The sequence below is a fragment of the Rattus norvegicus genome, chromosome X, assembly GCF_036323735.1.
Source record: "Rattus norvegicus strain BN/NHsdMcwi chromosome X, GRCr8, whole genome shotgun sequence".
Classification (NCBI taxonomy): Eukaryota; Metazoa; Chordata; class Mammalia; order Rodentia; family Muridae; genus Rattus; species Rattus norvegicus.
The window spans coordinates 67,289,239-67,305,119 of record NC_086039.1 but is presented as its reverse complement, the minus strand read 5'-3'; the positions used below and the strand labels follow the sequence as shown (position 1 = coordinate 67,305,119).

General features: G+C 40.7%; 1 protein-coding gene across 1 annotated transcript in view; it reads right to left on the bottom strand.

Annotated features, from left to right (window-relative positions):
* Positions 1–643: 643 nt before the first annotated feature.
* Ar (androgen receptor) overlaps positions 644–15,881 on the bottom strand; it is a 169,160-nt gene continuing 153,922 nt past the window's right edge. Inside the window, exons 4-8 of the mRNA NM_012502.2 lie at positions 14,355–14,642; positions 6,778–6,922; positions 2,947–3,077; positions 1,959–2,116; positions 644–1,231 (exon numbers count right to left, since the gene is read on the bottom strand). Of these exons, the coding sequence (NP_036634.2) occupies positions 1,076–1,231; positions 1,959–2,116; positions 2,947–3,077; positions 6,778–6,922; positions 14,355–14,642 (878 nt within the window). The 3' untranslated portion in view covers positions 644–1,075. The remainder of the gene's footprint in view (positions 1,232–1,958; positions 2,117–2,946; positions 3,078–6,777; positions 6,923–14,354; positions 14,643–15,881) is intronic.

Sequence of the window (15,881 nt, the reverse complement as noted above, 5' to 3'; positions counted from 1 at the left end):
CCTTTTCCTCTGACTCCAGCCACACAAAGCTCCTCTATGGCTCACACATGGAAATATGAACATAAATTTGAATGGAGCCTTCCAAAGAGTCAGATCTTTCTGCTTTCTTCTCACTGACATAACTTCAGTGGAAGTGGCCAAGTTTTGGCTAAAGAGAACATTTAGTACAAAGCTCTGAGGAAAGCTATTGAAAGTCAGTTGAGGGTGGAAGCAGAGGTTAAGAGAGAAAAGGATTGGAAGGAGGAGGCATTCACATGCAGACAAATTTTCAAACAAGAAGCACATTTCAGTACAATGAATTGCACTGCAACTGAGCACTCTAGGACTCAGGGACAAAGGCTGTGGGGAGGTAATGGTTATCCATCTGCCCTCCGTGTCCTCTTTTCTCTCTACCCTATCAGTAAGCTTTGGGGTCATCCTGCTCTTTAATGGCAACAGCCATTAGCAACAACTAAAGTTTCCTACAGAGAGACAGGATGAACAAAAGCAGTGACTCTTCATGGATTTGTAATATTTTACTTTCTTCTAGTCACTGTTGGCTTCTTTGGGAATCCTATGTGTTTGTACACTATGAAGAAACAAACCTAGCATGTTTTGTTTGTTGGTTTTTTTTTTGCTTTTTGGTTTTTTTGTTTTGTTTTTTGGTTTTTTTACTCTCTCTGTTTGTTTCTTCCCAAGATACTTATAGCTCTCTAAACTTGCCATGGCATAAGGTGAGTAAACATTTGCTTGGTTGGCACACAGCACAGTGCTATAAACAAGCACAGTTGACACTGGGCCACAAGAAGATCATCACAGACTTGAAGAAATACAACAAAACTCAAAACACAGGCAGGAGCCACAACACGCAGCGGATTCAAAATGTGCCATGGGAGGGTAAGAGAGGCAGAGAAGAAGAAAAAGAAAGAAGGAAAAGCCCAGGAAATAGAACTGGGGAACATGTTCATGACAGACTGTACATCAGTAGAGGAATTTCCCCCAAGGCACTGCAGAGAAGTAGTGCAGAGTTATATAACAGGCAGAAGACATCTGAAAAGGGAACAAGGTGGGTTTGGGTATTAGGGTTTCCAAATCTTCACTGTGTGTGGAAATAGATGGGCTTGACTTTCCCAGAAAGGATCTTGGGCACTTGCACAGAGATGATCTCTGCCATCATTTCAGGAAAGTCCACGCTCACCATATGGGACTTGATTAGCAGGTCAAAAGTGAATTGATGCAGCTCTCTTGCAATCTGTATAGAGAGTAAAAGACAGTGTAAACTTGGCTTAATAAAAAGAAGGCTCCTGCCCAGCTTTCTCCCACCTCAGAATTCTAGTACTTACCCGTGATCCTGCCCTGTGTGGTGTGTGTGTGTGTGTGTGTGTGTGTGTGTGTGTGTGTGTGTGTATCTACTCATTTGTGTGTTTGAAAAATGATCCTCATGGAGGCACTGTGGACTCATAGACTGAGAGTTGCTCTTTTCTTCATATATAATATATGTGTGTGTGTATATATACATATATATATGTGTGTGTGTGTGTGTGTATACATACACACACACACACACACTGTCTTTCTACCACCTCATTCTCATTCTCCCTTTTTCCATTCTTCTTCCTCTCTCTCTCTCTCTCTCTCTCTCTCTCTCTCTCTCTCTCATATGCATATGACTCAAGAAAGAGGAAGGAAAAATATCTAGGTCTGTTTTGTCTGTGTGGGGAACTCATCTGCCTTAAGCTTCTTCCCTGCCACCCAGCTTCTCTGTACTCAACTCCTCCACCCCTTTCACAACATCCAGCTGGGACACTGTGACCTGTGTTCCTTTCTTCTCCATTGCACTTTCTTCTTGGACCATACTCAAAGCCAGAGGCAAATGGAAGCGCCTCCCAACAGGTGGTGCCAGACCCTAGAGGAGCGTATTATCACTGGGCTCTATCAAGCTGCTGTCCCTGAGAAAACACCCTCTGTAGTTTGCTTACAGGCTGCACAGAATCCAGGAGCTTGGTGAGCTGGTAGAAGCGCCTTGAGCAGGATGTGGGATTTTTTCTTTTGCATGCAATGATGCGATCAAGTTCCTTGATGTAGTTCATTCGAAGTTCATCAAAGAATTTTTGATTTTTCAGCCCATCCACTGGAACTGATGTGGGATGAAGACAAAATGGGGAGGGGCAGCATGCCCACAAAGGAACATTAGACAAAGCACCATGTTTTCTGACCACAAACTTGATCCCCCACCCCCACACAGAAGGAATCATTTATTGGGCTTTCTCTCAGATAAAGTCGGTGTATCTGGGGCCTTCAGAGTAAAGGATTTTCTATCCCTAACATGGAGGGAGTTAGGGAAACTAGACTAAACTTTTTTTTTTTACTAGTTTTTCCATGTACCCATTTCTCAGGTCCCAAACAACTTTTTTTTATTCCATCCAACTGTGACTTAGACACTCGAAAAATCTGGTTTATCAAATACCAAATGCCTTCATTCTCCCTATTTCACTCTGCTTAGAGGAAATAGTAAAGAAATCTCCCTTGGCTGCCAAGCAATCCCTGTCTGAGTTTCTTCCATCAACCTCCTTTGGTTGATAGAAGAGGAAACGCATTCTGGGAAATGATCCCTTCTACTCTACTCCTTTGCAAAGAATGCAAGGTGGCTCTTGCCTATTTCTACAGTAAAGGCCAAGGAAGTTTTAGAGCTCTACGCTAACCTCCTTAGAAGGCCTCATCTCACTGAAGGAATGAAAGTGGAGAAATTGGTAGAGGCTGAATTTGACCAATGAAACTGATCTCTACACATGAAATTAGTCTCTGTAAGGAGAAAGGATGCTGAGGGAACATGGAAGGTGGGATGGGGAGAGAGAAGGCGAATGTCTAGGAGCTATGTTCTCCTAGACAGTTTAGTGGAAAATGGAGCTCCCCCCTCCCCGAGCGTCTGTGTTCCCAGTAGCATCCTCTGCTGTCCCGGGCACTTACTAATGCTGAAGAGTAGCAGTGCTTTCATGCACAGGAATTCCTGGGGGGTTATCTGGAGCCATCCAAACTCTTGAGAAAGGTGCCTCATCCTCACGCACTGGCTGTACATTCGAGACTTGTGCATGCGATACCTAGGCAAGAGACACACAGATGAAAAGGAAAAATGAGGGGGAGGCTTCCCAAGAGTCCACATGAAATGTTTCTTGTTGTCTCTCCCACCCTGGATTTTCCAAGAAAAAAAAAAGTCTGGCTACGATAGTCCCAGTACAACTGTAGTGACAAGGAACTATGCTGTTCACCCTGTGCCCAAAACATCTCATAGCCTGATACAGACTCATCTTCCCTAGTCAGGATATGGTTTAGCACATGGAATTTCCAGGTCTGTATTTCCGTTCTGTTTCCTGAGTCAGGGACAGGAAAGCATAAGCAAATGAACACAATGGGGCAGGCACATGGTCTCCCTGACTACGGTGCTAATATCACAGCTAAGGCCAGAGCCAGAAGCAGCCACCTAGGCAGCCCATTTCAGGATTTCTCAAAGAGACTACTCGGGCAAGCTGCTCTTTCCTGTAAGAATACCAGGATTTGCAAGTAGCCACAGGTGTTTATCTTGTCAACCCTCCTGCCTGCCATTTCCTGTAACAGAAATTTAATCATTTCTTTAAAAACACCTAGCAATAGATATAAACCGCACATTGCCCTTTCACAATGATTTCTAGTGCTTCTAAATGTGCTAGGGGTGTTTTGCAATGTCTATTCTCAATGTCCTCTGCAGAGGGGAGCCCACTCCCTCATAGACTGGCTGTTCCTTACCACAGTTTGGGAGTTGTTAACATCTGTGAGCTGCTTTCTTATAGTGAGTTGTGAACAGATTATCACATTATCACCTATAAATTATATGGGGAAGTGGCCAAGGCTCAGACAGCTTCAGGGTGGAGGCAACCTCTCTGTTCCATGTCTGGCTATGGCAAGTCTCTAAAAATGACAACTAATAGGCCTTTAGGTTCAGAAGTGTGTGTGTGTATGTGTGTGTGTGTGTGTGTGTGTGTGTGTGTGTGAGAGAGAGAGAGAGAGGGGGGGGCAGAAACAGAGACAGAGACGGGGGAGGGAGAGAGAAAGAGAGAGAGAGAGAGAGAGAGAGAGAGAGAGAGAGAGAGAGGAGAATTTATTTGTAGCATGTGAAGAAAGGAAGAGGAATTTGACACCAGCTTAAGTGCCTAAGTGATGAGGACAAAGACCTCCCAGATGGACTATAAAGGCCATGTTTTGATATTCTAGTTCCCAAAGCTCGGGCACAGGCTGAGCAGGATTGTCATTGCCTGGGCAGAAGCTCTGCAACCTATCTCATAGAGACCTTGGCTGCCCTGGAGAGGGAGAGAAGGTAGCAGGTGGTGAATTATTCAATCCAGGCTGAAATCCAACTGGACAAGGGAAGTGTTTAGATGGTATCACAAGTCAATTGAGCAGAACAATGCTGCTCTAAGCTCTTTTACCCTAGAGGACATTTGAGTAAGTTCTGCTGCCCCTGGAGCCTGTCTCTGCTTCTGTCTCCATTGTATTTGCATGCCTCTGTTGATGTCAACACTGCAGTGTTTGAAATCATGGTCCTGGCATAAAGGATTCCTAGAATATTGCTTCAGGCCCCTGAGACAGAAAAGATAGGGAATGTATGGGAGAGAAGAGGAATAAGCAATGAGAGGAATTCAAGGAGGAAATAAACAGGAAGCAGGGGGAGAAAATTGGGAGAGAATTAAAGGAAGGAAAGGGGATGAACAGTAGGGTAAAAATAATGAGTAGGACTGGGATTCACCCAGAGAGCAGAAGGAGGTATTAATAGAAGAGTAGATGAAAAGAAAAACGAAGCTTGGCAAACACTGAACATAGAGCCGGTCACATCTTAGTCAATGATGTGTAAGGAAGGTGCTGCTATGTCATATTCATTGTTACAGCATTCTGTGCTGAGAGCTATATGACTCAGCAAACTGCAATTTCCCCATGTTTATAGAGCTAGAATTTAAGCCCATTATCCTTACAACACAGGATTTCCACAGAGAGGGAAAGAATGAAGATAACTTTACTGAGAATAGGGCTTTGATATTCCGTAGTACATGGGATTTCCAAGTTTTAAGTCCCAATTTCTGTCTCTCTGGGCCTCACTTGACAGCAATTAATTATTTTCAACTGGAGAGTATAGCATTTCCAGTGGGCAGTAGAAATGTAGTGGGTCATTTTTCTGTCAAAGCAACTGAAACCTTATTTATCAAGCAAGTGTGAGGGATACTAGGTGTGAAATGGCATAACCTGTTGCGCAATGAAAACACCATTCCAAAATATCAACAGTATGTATGTAGGTTGAGAAACACAGACCTAGATATTTGTAGGGACTCTAATGGCTGCAAGGCAATGGTTTCCTACAAATGGAAGGGAGCCTTATTTCAGGAACCTTGTGGCTTGATAGACCCAAGTCTGGTGCTATCAGAAGCCCTATGGTATCTTCTCATGAGATGAATAAGACCTAATTACAAAGCTGAGGCAGGGTGCCACAGGCCTATGTGGAGGGAGAGGGAAATAGATATTCAGAAATTGATCATGGTGAAAAACTCCAAAGGTTTCAGGGTTCTACAGAAGATGGAAGTAGTGCTTGAGGAGTTGATTCAATGTAGAGTAGCAGGATCTCAGGAGGAGGCAATGAACAGCTATGGGGTGTTACAAAGTCTGCCCCAGAAGATGGCATCATTGGTAACTCTTAGAAGGTCTAGAAAGCAAAATCCTAGTGGCTATTCTTAGCTTCTGACTACCAGGGCTGGCTAGGTTGAAAGAGAGCAGTTGGGGACACTTACTCTGCCTTTCATGGCACTGCTATTCTTTTTTTTTTTATTAACTTGAGTATTTCTTTTTGAGGATTATTGAAAGGCCCAGAGGGGGAGGAAGCATGGTGCCTGTTCTCACTGAAAGGATTCACTGTAATGAATCAAGCTCAAGGTTCTTGGGCCAGTTATTCTGGTCAGTTCTGTGTCTTCAGGGCCACTGGAAGTCTGAGAACACTAATACTAACAGGAAAAGGGGAAAGGGAAAGAGAATGGGGTCCCTGGCCTGACCCTTTACCTTGCCTTTATGTCCTCTCCCTTCCTTCTCCCACCCTATCCTTTCATTTTTCCTTTTTCTTTCTCATCCAGTGAAAGATGTTACTCTGCAGCCTAGGCTGGTGGCTGGCTTTGAATGTCCTATAAAAGTAAGTTTAACATTGAACTCCTGATTCTCCTGCCTCCATTGCTTGAATGCTGGGATACTTCAAGTCACCATTCTTGGGCAAAATGATTCGTTTAAGTCTTCATTTTAAAAAGTATTTTCTTTAACATAGGCCAGGAAGACCACACCTATCAATTCCCTCTTAAAATGTTTGTTGCTCTATGAGAAAGCTGAAAATTTCAGGAACCTGAAAGTCAGAGACATGAAGGGGTCTTGTTCAAAGATCAAGATGTGGATAATAGCTGAACGAAGACATTAGGAGAGAATATGTTTCTAAAATCTGAGCCCTTGACCAAATTCATGAAAAATAAACATAGCAAGTAGGAAGACAGATTTGAATTAAATCTCTTAAGAAAAAGGAAATTCTAGGGCCAATGTCAATTTAATTTTGATACATATAAACTCCCACATCCTAAAAGACATGACTATGAAAACAGATCAGATTATCATAAGAACTCAGTGAGACAGGTTTTAGAAGTATGGAACATAGTCTGGCACAAAAGTAATTGCTCAACAAATGGTGACTGAGAGAAGTCATCAGTGATAGCAAAGGGACCAAAGGCTGATCACAAGAGTACTTACTCATTGAAAACCAGGTCAGGTGCAAAGTAGAGCATCCTAGAGTTGACATTAGTGAAGGACCGCCAACCCATGGCAAATACCATCAGTCCCATCCAGGAATACTGAATGACTGCCATCTGGTCATCCACATGCAAGTTGCGGAAGCCTGGAGCAGAAAGAGCAAAAGCAAAGTCAGATTGCCATTGGTGGGGTGGATTATGTCTGAGCCTCTGTTTTGCTGAAAATTTGGCCCTCACACAGCCAGCCAGGAGCCTTAATGAACATCACTGATAGCTATTTAGGGAATGGTAGTGAAGAAGAAAGTCTGTATGGTAGGGCCCTATTCATTTTCTTTCACTGAGCTCTTTAATGAGATCATGATGGCTTCAGAAAGGGTGATGATGTTTGGAAGAGAGTCAGAATCTAATACTACTTATAGCAAGTTGACTCTTTCCTGAGCCCCTTACTTCTGTTACTAATTTCATCTTCACAAGGAATAAAATAGGTGCATTTATTATCCCCATTCTGTGCATCAGTGAACATGAGTTACAGAGAAGCCCAGGAATATGTTCAAGGTCATATGACTGTGTCTAGCAGGCTGATTTCTCAAGCCCACATTCTTGATGATTACGCCTTTGGCACGATTCACTTTAATTGCCAGTTCTCCTACGTGGACAGCTCTTCTCATTTTACAAAGCTGTCTTCTAGTTGTAATCTGATGTCAGCCATGCCACAACCATAGGAGAGGGATAATCTTACATATCTGCAAATTATGGGAGGTGGTTAATACATATTGCTTTCTCTATATCCCCCTTTAGGCTTTTTTCCTCCATAATTCTTGTACCCCATGCTTTCTTGAATTTCTATTTCCTATTTAACTCTGCCCCTCCTAATTTTATATCCATCTGCTACCGATAAGTTGCTATTTTTATATAGGAAAAACTCTGTATGACCTGCCTGATTAGGTTAATTTCTTGTCACTTGCCTTCTGATAATTTAGGTCCCAGCCCTCCTTAAAACCTTACAATTAGTCGAATGCCTCAAGTGTTTCCATGCCTCCACTCAGGCAGATGCCTTTACTTTTGATTTAACATTCACTTACGTTTCACCTAGTTTTCCAAAACTACTTCCTCTGTAAAGTATTTTCTATATTATTCACGACCATGGACCCATCAGGATTCTTTGCCTTTTCAAGGAACCTGGAGTAGCTTTAGCAGACTAAAGAACTCTGTTTAAAACATTCTGATTTATAAATGGACACATCTTTCTTTTCTACAAGACTTCAAGCTTAGCTTCCTATTAATCTTTGCCCCCTAATACAAATCATAGCCCGGGTATTTGACTGGGCTCTTGAAAGATATGAGATACATAATATGGGGCCTAAGTAGTTATTTATTCAATTTTTATAGAATGGGACTTTGATTCCTTCCAAATGGCTTCCCTTAAGTTCAGGAAGAAACCTCCAAAAGTTGCATCTGTAATAACACATAGGTAAAATATATATAACCAAGTTTTACCGGAACTTTCCAATTCTTAGAATAGTTAAAACTTTTAAAGCACTGCCCTGCAGCGCACCTCTACTTGTACTTCCTTTATTTTCCTCATACAAATTCAGAATTATCATTAAGAATATTAGGGCAAGCATTGTGTAAATTTACTTCATTTGATACTCATGACTCTAGGTGACAGGCAATATACTATTTATTTTATCAACATGGAACCTGAAGATTGGAACAGTTATGTGACTTGCCCAAGGTCATGCAGTCAGGGCTGAACTGGAACTGGAATCCATGTGTTTTAGTTTTCACCTCTATTCCTTAATCATCTCCTAATGGTCACAGCTCAGAGATTATGTGGGTCATCTGCTATTTCTTATCTATGAGCTCAAGTGTGAGATCTTCACTATCAGAATGCTCTCTGCCCACTCACCTACACACTCACTCCCTTCGGTTTTCATTTTGTTTTAGATTTCACATCTCCCAGGCATAAGCTCTTGGTCATTATCCTAGTTCCCAAACCTGTGTTTCTCTCTTAATTGTATTGACAAATGAACAAACTGGCTGGAGCCTCAAACTTGAAAGCATTTCTCTCCTGGAAACCTTCTATGGTATAGAATCCCTTGATTAAACTCCTTATAGAAGACAAGAGGCCAGGTTTAACAAGGGAATATTTAAGGTTAACATGGTAAAAGAGTCCTGGAAATAGGAACCATGAACATCTGTGCTGTGATGTAGTAGACAGGAAAAAAATTGGTTGATAAACTTTGTTCTTCTGGTGAAACGTGTGAATCTGAAGGTACATGGAGGGGAAAGAATTAAACTGTGCAGGTATCAAAGAAATTATCTCTACATATGTTTCCCCTACTCTCTAACAACAGATAACTAACAAAAAATGTTAAAGGGGAACATTTCAGTTAGTCTGCAATATTAATTAACAGTACTCAGAGCTGCTTAGAACTCAGACACAATACTTGTGCACATACCAATAATGTAAAACACTTGTTTTCTGATATAGGTGCATTCTGTTTGTAATACCTGACAGTTCTTTAAATGTATAGCCTTTGAACTAGCCCCCTCAGATTGCATGGCTAATAAAGGAAGACAGGGGGGAACTCTAGTGTCAGACAATGTTATACTGTTCTGGCAAAATACAGAGGAATTATGCTCAGGTTTGTTTTTTTTTTTAATTAACTTGAGTATTTCTTATATATATTTCAAGTGTTATTCCCTTTCCCGGTTTCCGGGCAAACATCCCCCTCCCCCCTCCCCTTCCTTATGGGTGTTCCCCTCCCAACCCTCCCCCCATTGCCGCCCTCCCCCCATAGTCTAGTTCACTGGGGGTTCAGTCTTAGCAGGACCCAGGGCTTCCCCTTCCACTGGTGCTCTTACTAGGATATTCATTGCTACCTATGAGGTCAGAGTCCAGGGTCAGTCAATGTATAGTCTTTAGGTAGTGGCTTAGTCCCTGGACGCTCTGGTTGCTTGACATTGTTGTACTTTTGGGGTCTCGAGCCCCTTCAAGCTCTTCCAGTTCTTTCTCTGATTCCTTCAACGGGGGGCCTATTCTCAGTTCAGTGGTTTGCTGCTGGCATTCGCCTCTGTATTTGCTGTATTCTGGCTGTGTCTCTCAGGAGCGATCTACATCCGGCTCCTGTCAGTCTGCACTTCTTTGCTTCATCCATCTTGTCTAATTGGGTGGCTGTATATGTATGGGCCACATGTGGGGCAGGCTCTGAATGGGTGTTCCTTCAGTCTCTGTTTCAATCTTTGCCTCTCCCTTCCCTGCCAAGGGTATTCTTTTTCCTCATTTAAAGGAGTGAAGCATTCACATTTTGATCATCCGTCTTGAGTTTCATTTGTTCTAGGGATCTAGGGTAATTCAAGCATTTGTGCTAATAGCCACTTATCAACGAGTGCATACCATGTATGTCTTTCTGTGATTGGGTTAGCTCACTCAGGATGATATTTTCCAGTTCCAACCATTTGCCTACGAATTTCACAAAGCCGTTGTTTTTGATAGCTGAGTAATATTCCATTGTGTAGATGTACCACATTTTCTGTATCCATTCCTCTGTTGAAGGGCATCTGGGTTCTTTCCATTTTCTGGCTATTATAAATAAGGCTGCGATGAACATAGTGGAGCACGTGTCTCTTTTATATGTTGAGGCATCTTTTGGGTATATGCCCAAGAGAGGTATAGCTGGATCCTCAGGCAGTTCAATGTCCAATTTTCTGAGGAACCTCCAGACTGATTTCCAGAATGGTTTTACCAGTCTGCAATCCCACCAACAATGGAGGAGTGTTCCTCTTTCTCCACATCCTCGCCAGCATCTGCTGTCACCTGAGTTTTTGATCTTAGCCATTCTCACTGGTGTGAGGTGAAATCTCAGGGTTGTTTTGATTTGCATTTCCCTTATGACTAAAGATGTTGAACATTTCTTTAGGTGTTTCTCAGCCATTCGGCATTCCTCAGCTGTGAATTCTTTGTTTAGCTCTGAACCCCATTTTTTAATAGGGTTATTTGTTTCCCTGCGGTCTAACTTCTTGAGTTCTTTGTATATTTTGGATATAAGGCCTCTATCTGTTGTAGGATTGGTAAAGATCTTTTCCCAATCTGTTGGTTGCCGTTTTGTCCTAACCAAAGTGTCCTTTGCCTTACAGAAGCTTTGCAGTTTTATGAGATCCCATTTGTCGATTCTTGATCTTACAGCATAAGCCATTGGTGTTTTGTTCAGGAAATTTTTTCCAGTGCCCATGTGTTCCAGATGCTTCCCTAGTTTTTCTTCTATTAGTTTGAGTGTGTCTGGTTTGATGTGGAGGTCCTTGATCCACTTGGACTTAAGCTTTGTACAGGGTGATAAGGATGGATGGATCTGCATTCTTCTACATGTTGCCCTCCAGTTGAACCAGCACCATTTGCTGAAAATGCTATCTTTTTTCCATTGCATGGTTTTGGCTCCTTTGTCAAAAATCAAGTGACCATAGGTGTGTGGGTTCATTTCTGGGTCTTCAATTCTATTCCATTGGTCTATCTGTCTGTCTCTGTACCAATACCATGCAGTTTTTATCACTATTGCTCTGTAATACTGCTTGAGTTCAGGGATAGTGATTCCCCCTGAAGTCCTTTTATTGTTGAGGATTATGCTCAGGTTTTGAGACACAACCAACAAGGAATAGATGATGCTTCTCTGTTTTCTCATTAGAATCTAATCAGCATTATTACCCAATCATCTACACCACTAGAAGTATATAGCTTCATGTCTGGGACAGTGTGTGAAAAACAAGGCCTGGAAATGTCTGTTGCTCCGGAGTAATGACAAGCCAATGTTTTCAAAGAGGATAATTCAAACCCAAGGTCAATATATGAGGTCTACAGAAGGCTGTTGGCAATTCAGATTGAGCTTAATGAAAGCTATAGCTTTAACATCCAATCATCATAATTATAAGCTATCATCTAGACAGCAGTTACTATGTTTTACCTCCTTGCTAGCTATTCTTTATACATAAACTCTGTGCTGATGACAGTTCACAAAGTGGTCTACCATCTCTAAAAGGAGATGAGGAAAACGCTGCATAAAGTTGTATGATTTACTTAAGGTTATATATCAATTCATAGGTAAGATCCCAATCTAGATCCATCTGCTTACAAATATATTGTGTATATTACAATCAAATTCAAATGTCTCCTATTTTTAATTAGAATTATTAATGTACCAGGAACCTTATGAGGAAATTTCCAGATATTATCACCACCACAGAAAATGTACAATAGAATTCATCTGACTAGGTTCTTGTATAGAACAGAAACTCAAACGTTGAATGTGCAAATTACTTGAACTAGTAGGTGATTATGGACAATTTCAATAGCCATTCTTATGAATGCAGTAATCAGCTTCCTTTAGGAGCTATTCTTCTAAATGATTCAGTGTCAGAGGTCATTTATTCTGGAAATGCAGACACTAAACTGATTTTGGCTTGCAGATTTGTTAGTGTGAGGAAAAGGTTTTCCATGCTGAGGGTTCAGACACTGACAGCCAGTATTTCCAGGTAAGAGAGATTCTGCCATGGTTATCTGTACTAGGTTATTTCTAAGACCACTTAATTAGAAATCAAATGATCAGAGTATAAGCTCTTATTCCATTGTTAAGTAACTAACTAATAAGTTAGTTAACTCCTTTGAGCTATGGTGTGTGAAATAGAAATGAGGATCATTTTTGAGACTCATATATATGGAGAGCTTGTGAATCCTATAAAATGAGACATATTAAATATTTGGAAATTGAGACTCTCCATTAAAAATGGCATCAAGACATCCAGCTGGATAAATGACAATAATGCCTTTTTTCTTGTTTGCATTCTTGCTCCCTGTGTGAACTTTCAGATTTGGCACAGTATATATCCAGCCACAGTCCTTGGGCTTCCTGCCCAGTAATCTTATTGGCTATGTAAACTCAGTTTTCCAACATGAGAAAGTAGTAGGAAAGTTCTAGAAGCTGGGATTGGGGCCTTGTGGGTTAGAAATAAAAAACGAGTTCTTGACAATCAAAATGCAATATTTTCAAAAGTAGAATGGACATTATACAATTCAGGTGGCCTTCTAGGAGGTTTTGCCCCTCAGTGTAAAGCCAAGAATGACAGAAATGGAGGGCCATTATACATAATTGCTAGAGTTCATAAGTTGGGAGTTCTTTGGAATTAGGAGGGCCTGGGCTCAAGTTGTGTTTATTTTATTTCATATGTGTCTATGTTCTGTCTGTATGAATGCGCTTATTTTTGTCTTAACTTAAGATCATTAAACCTCTTGTCAGAATTTAATTCTATGTAAAATAGAAGAAAAGGCTCCTACTTTACAGTGAATTCTTATGATAGTCCAATCAGAAAACTGTTTTTTCCCCACACTACAAATTCCCGTCTGAATAGCAGTTTTCATTAAAGTGTGGGTTAATCTTTGACTTGACAGAAGGAGACTTGGTTGTTGATATTTCAAAAGAATCTTTGAATCATATAATCTCAGGATTGGGAGAATCTTTAAAGAGCATACGCTTCATTGCCTTTCAAAATGAGTTCCCAAGAGTCACAAGACTGTATGACAGTGACTAGTAGCTTATGGCTTAATTGGGGGTAGTGCTGAGGGAGATGAGATGGCGAAGGATTGAAGATTAGGCAAAGATTCCAGTTTTAAATCAATGGAGCCACTTGTATCTGTATACATTTTTAAAAAAGAGATAAACAATTTGTTTGCTAAAACGTTTATGAATTCATAGATAAAAGATATCTAAAGCTTTCCTAATCAATTATAGTTAAATTACAAGACTTATTTAAATTTCGGATGGCCTAGCAAGGAAGTTTGCTCCTATTCCAAGAGAAGTAAGATAATCACTTGGTAACTTTTACTATGATATAACCTTTCTTCCCACTGTGATTTCTTTTTTTTTTTTTTTTTTTTTTGGTTCTTTTTTTCGGAGCTGGGGACCGAACCCAGGGCCTTGCGCTTCCTAGGTAAGCGCTCTACCACTGAGCTAAATCCCCAGCCCCACTGTGATTTCTAAAGTACTATAAAGAATGTTAAAGTGTTCCTTGATGTAGAGTTTAAAAAAATCATCAAGTTAGTTCAAAATACTCTTGATACATAGAAATAAACAGTTCCAGAATGGTAAAGGATCAAAAATGGGTTTTGAGCAGGGCTAAGATTAGAAACTAAGTATTCTAACTTCCAACTTTCTTTCTACCATATCATAAAAATTCCTGTGGGATAACTCAGGCTTAATGCTACCTCTGGTGCAAACTTCCATGTTTACACACAGAAGAACATCTTGCGGTTTATGTAGCTGTAACTATAAGATATGTGATTTGGGCTTAAATGACAAATTATGATTACTGTGTTGCTGTATAGTCACGTGGGGTACTAATATATTGTTTTTTTCTCATGCTTTCAGAGTCTCAACTTCCTCAGTGTTGACAGTCAAAAATTTTTATATGAAAATCACTTCTCCACAGTGTGGCATTGAGGACTGCATATGGTAACAAGTACCTGACTCAAAGAACCATTCAATAATTATCATGTCCCTTATCCGAGATCATCATTCTCCTTTTCCTTACCAGGCAAGGCCTTGGCCCACTTGACCACATGTACAAGCTGTCTCTCGCCAAGCTCGTTGAGACTAGATAACAAGGCAGCAAAGGAATCAGGCTGGTTGTTGTCATGTCCGGCACACACCACTCCTGGCTCAATGGCTTCCAGGACATTAAGAAAGATAGGTTGACATTCATAGCCTTCAATGTGTGATACAGTCATCTTCTGGGATGGGTCCTCAGTGGGGCTACCAGCACTGGAGTTTTCTCCTTCTTCCTGTAGTTTGAGATTTCCAAGTTTCTTCAGCTTACGAGCTATTGAGAAGTAAAAGAAACTTGAATTTATTATCAGTGGCCAAAAATACACATAATACTTACCCTGTTAGGAAAAGTAAGAGAGCTAAAATAATGATGATAGTAATGTTATTAATAATAATATCTTCTTTATTTCTGGTCATAGAATACCAGCTTCTTAAAGACAAGTGTTTATTAACATTGGTTGAATGAGATAGTTATCATTCCTGCTAAACCCAAAACTTTCATATGTTGCTTTCCCCTTTGATCCTCGTTCCAGACCACTCTAGTATATCCTTGAATCAGCTCTGCCTGAATGCACACTTCAGTATTGATATCTGGGACATTCCTCCAATTGATTCCTTTACAGAAACATTCATGGCTGATTTCTTTATTCATCTATTACCCACACTTCCATTGGCAAATATTTGTTATTGGGTAGCATAAAGAACATAGGTTATGCTCCAGTTTTTTAGAAGAGAAGTAAATACTGATAATTCTGGAAAGTGTCAGAACAGTAGAGACTACAATAGAGGCACCATGAAGAGGGGAGACATCTTTTTATATGGTGAAGTTAGATAATACTTCACCTCAAAGATGGCATTTGACCTAGAGCTTAAACATTGATAAGAAACTTCACCAGTGAACTAGATTGTTGGGGGGAGGGCGGCAATGGGGGGAGGCTGGGGAGGGGAACACCCTTAAAGAAGGGGAGGGTGAGGGGTTAGGGGGATGTTTGCCTGGAATCCGGGAAAGGGAATAACACTCGAAATGTATATAAGAAATACTCAAGTTAATAAAATTAAAAAGAGAGAGAGAGAGAGAGAGAGAGAGAGAGAGAGAGAGAGAGAGAGAGAGAGAGAGAGAAAGAAATCTCACCAGGTAGAAATGGGTAGAAAGGACATAAGGAAATGGGAAAAACCAGTAATCAGTGTGCCTATAGTTTATATTGCATATATGGAAAGAATGGCTATCTACAGTGCTATAAAATGTGGCCCGGTTTTTAATGTATACTATAATAAGAAGTTCAGGCTTTGTCTTACAGGCAATAAGCAAATAATGAACATTGTAACCAAGACAACAATGTAATTGTGTCTATATATATGATGTCCTGACTTCTAGGTTATAGGCAAATACTGAATGCTGTAAACAAGAGTGTCATGCAAATACATCTGTGTTAACAAAAGTGACTAAAAAGACCTGTTGACTGAAGATCTGGACTTATTACATGGGTGCTAAAGGGGTACCAAAAAGTACATC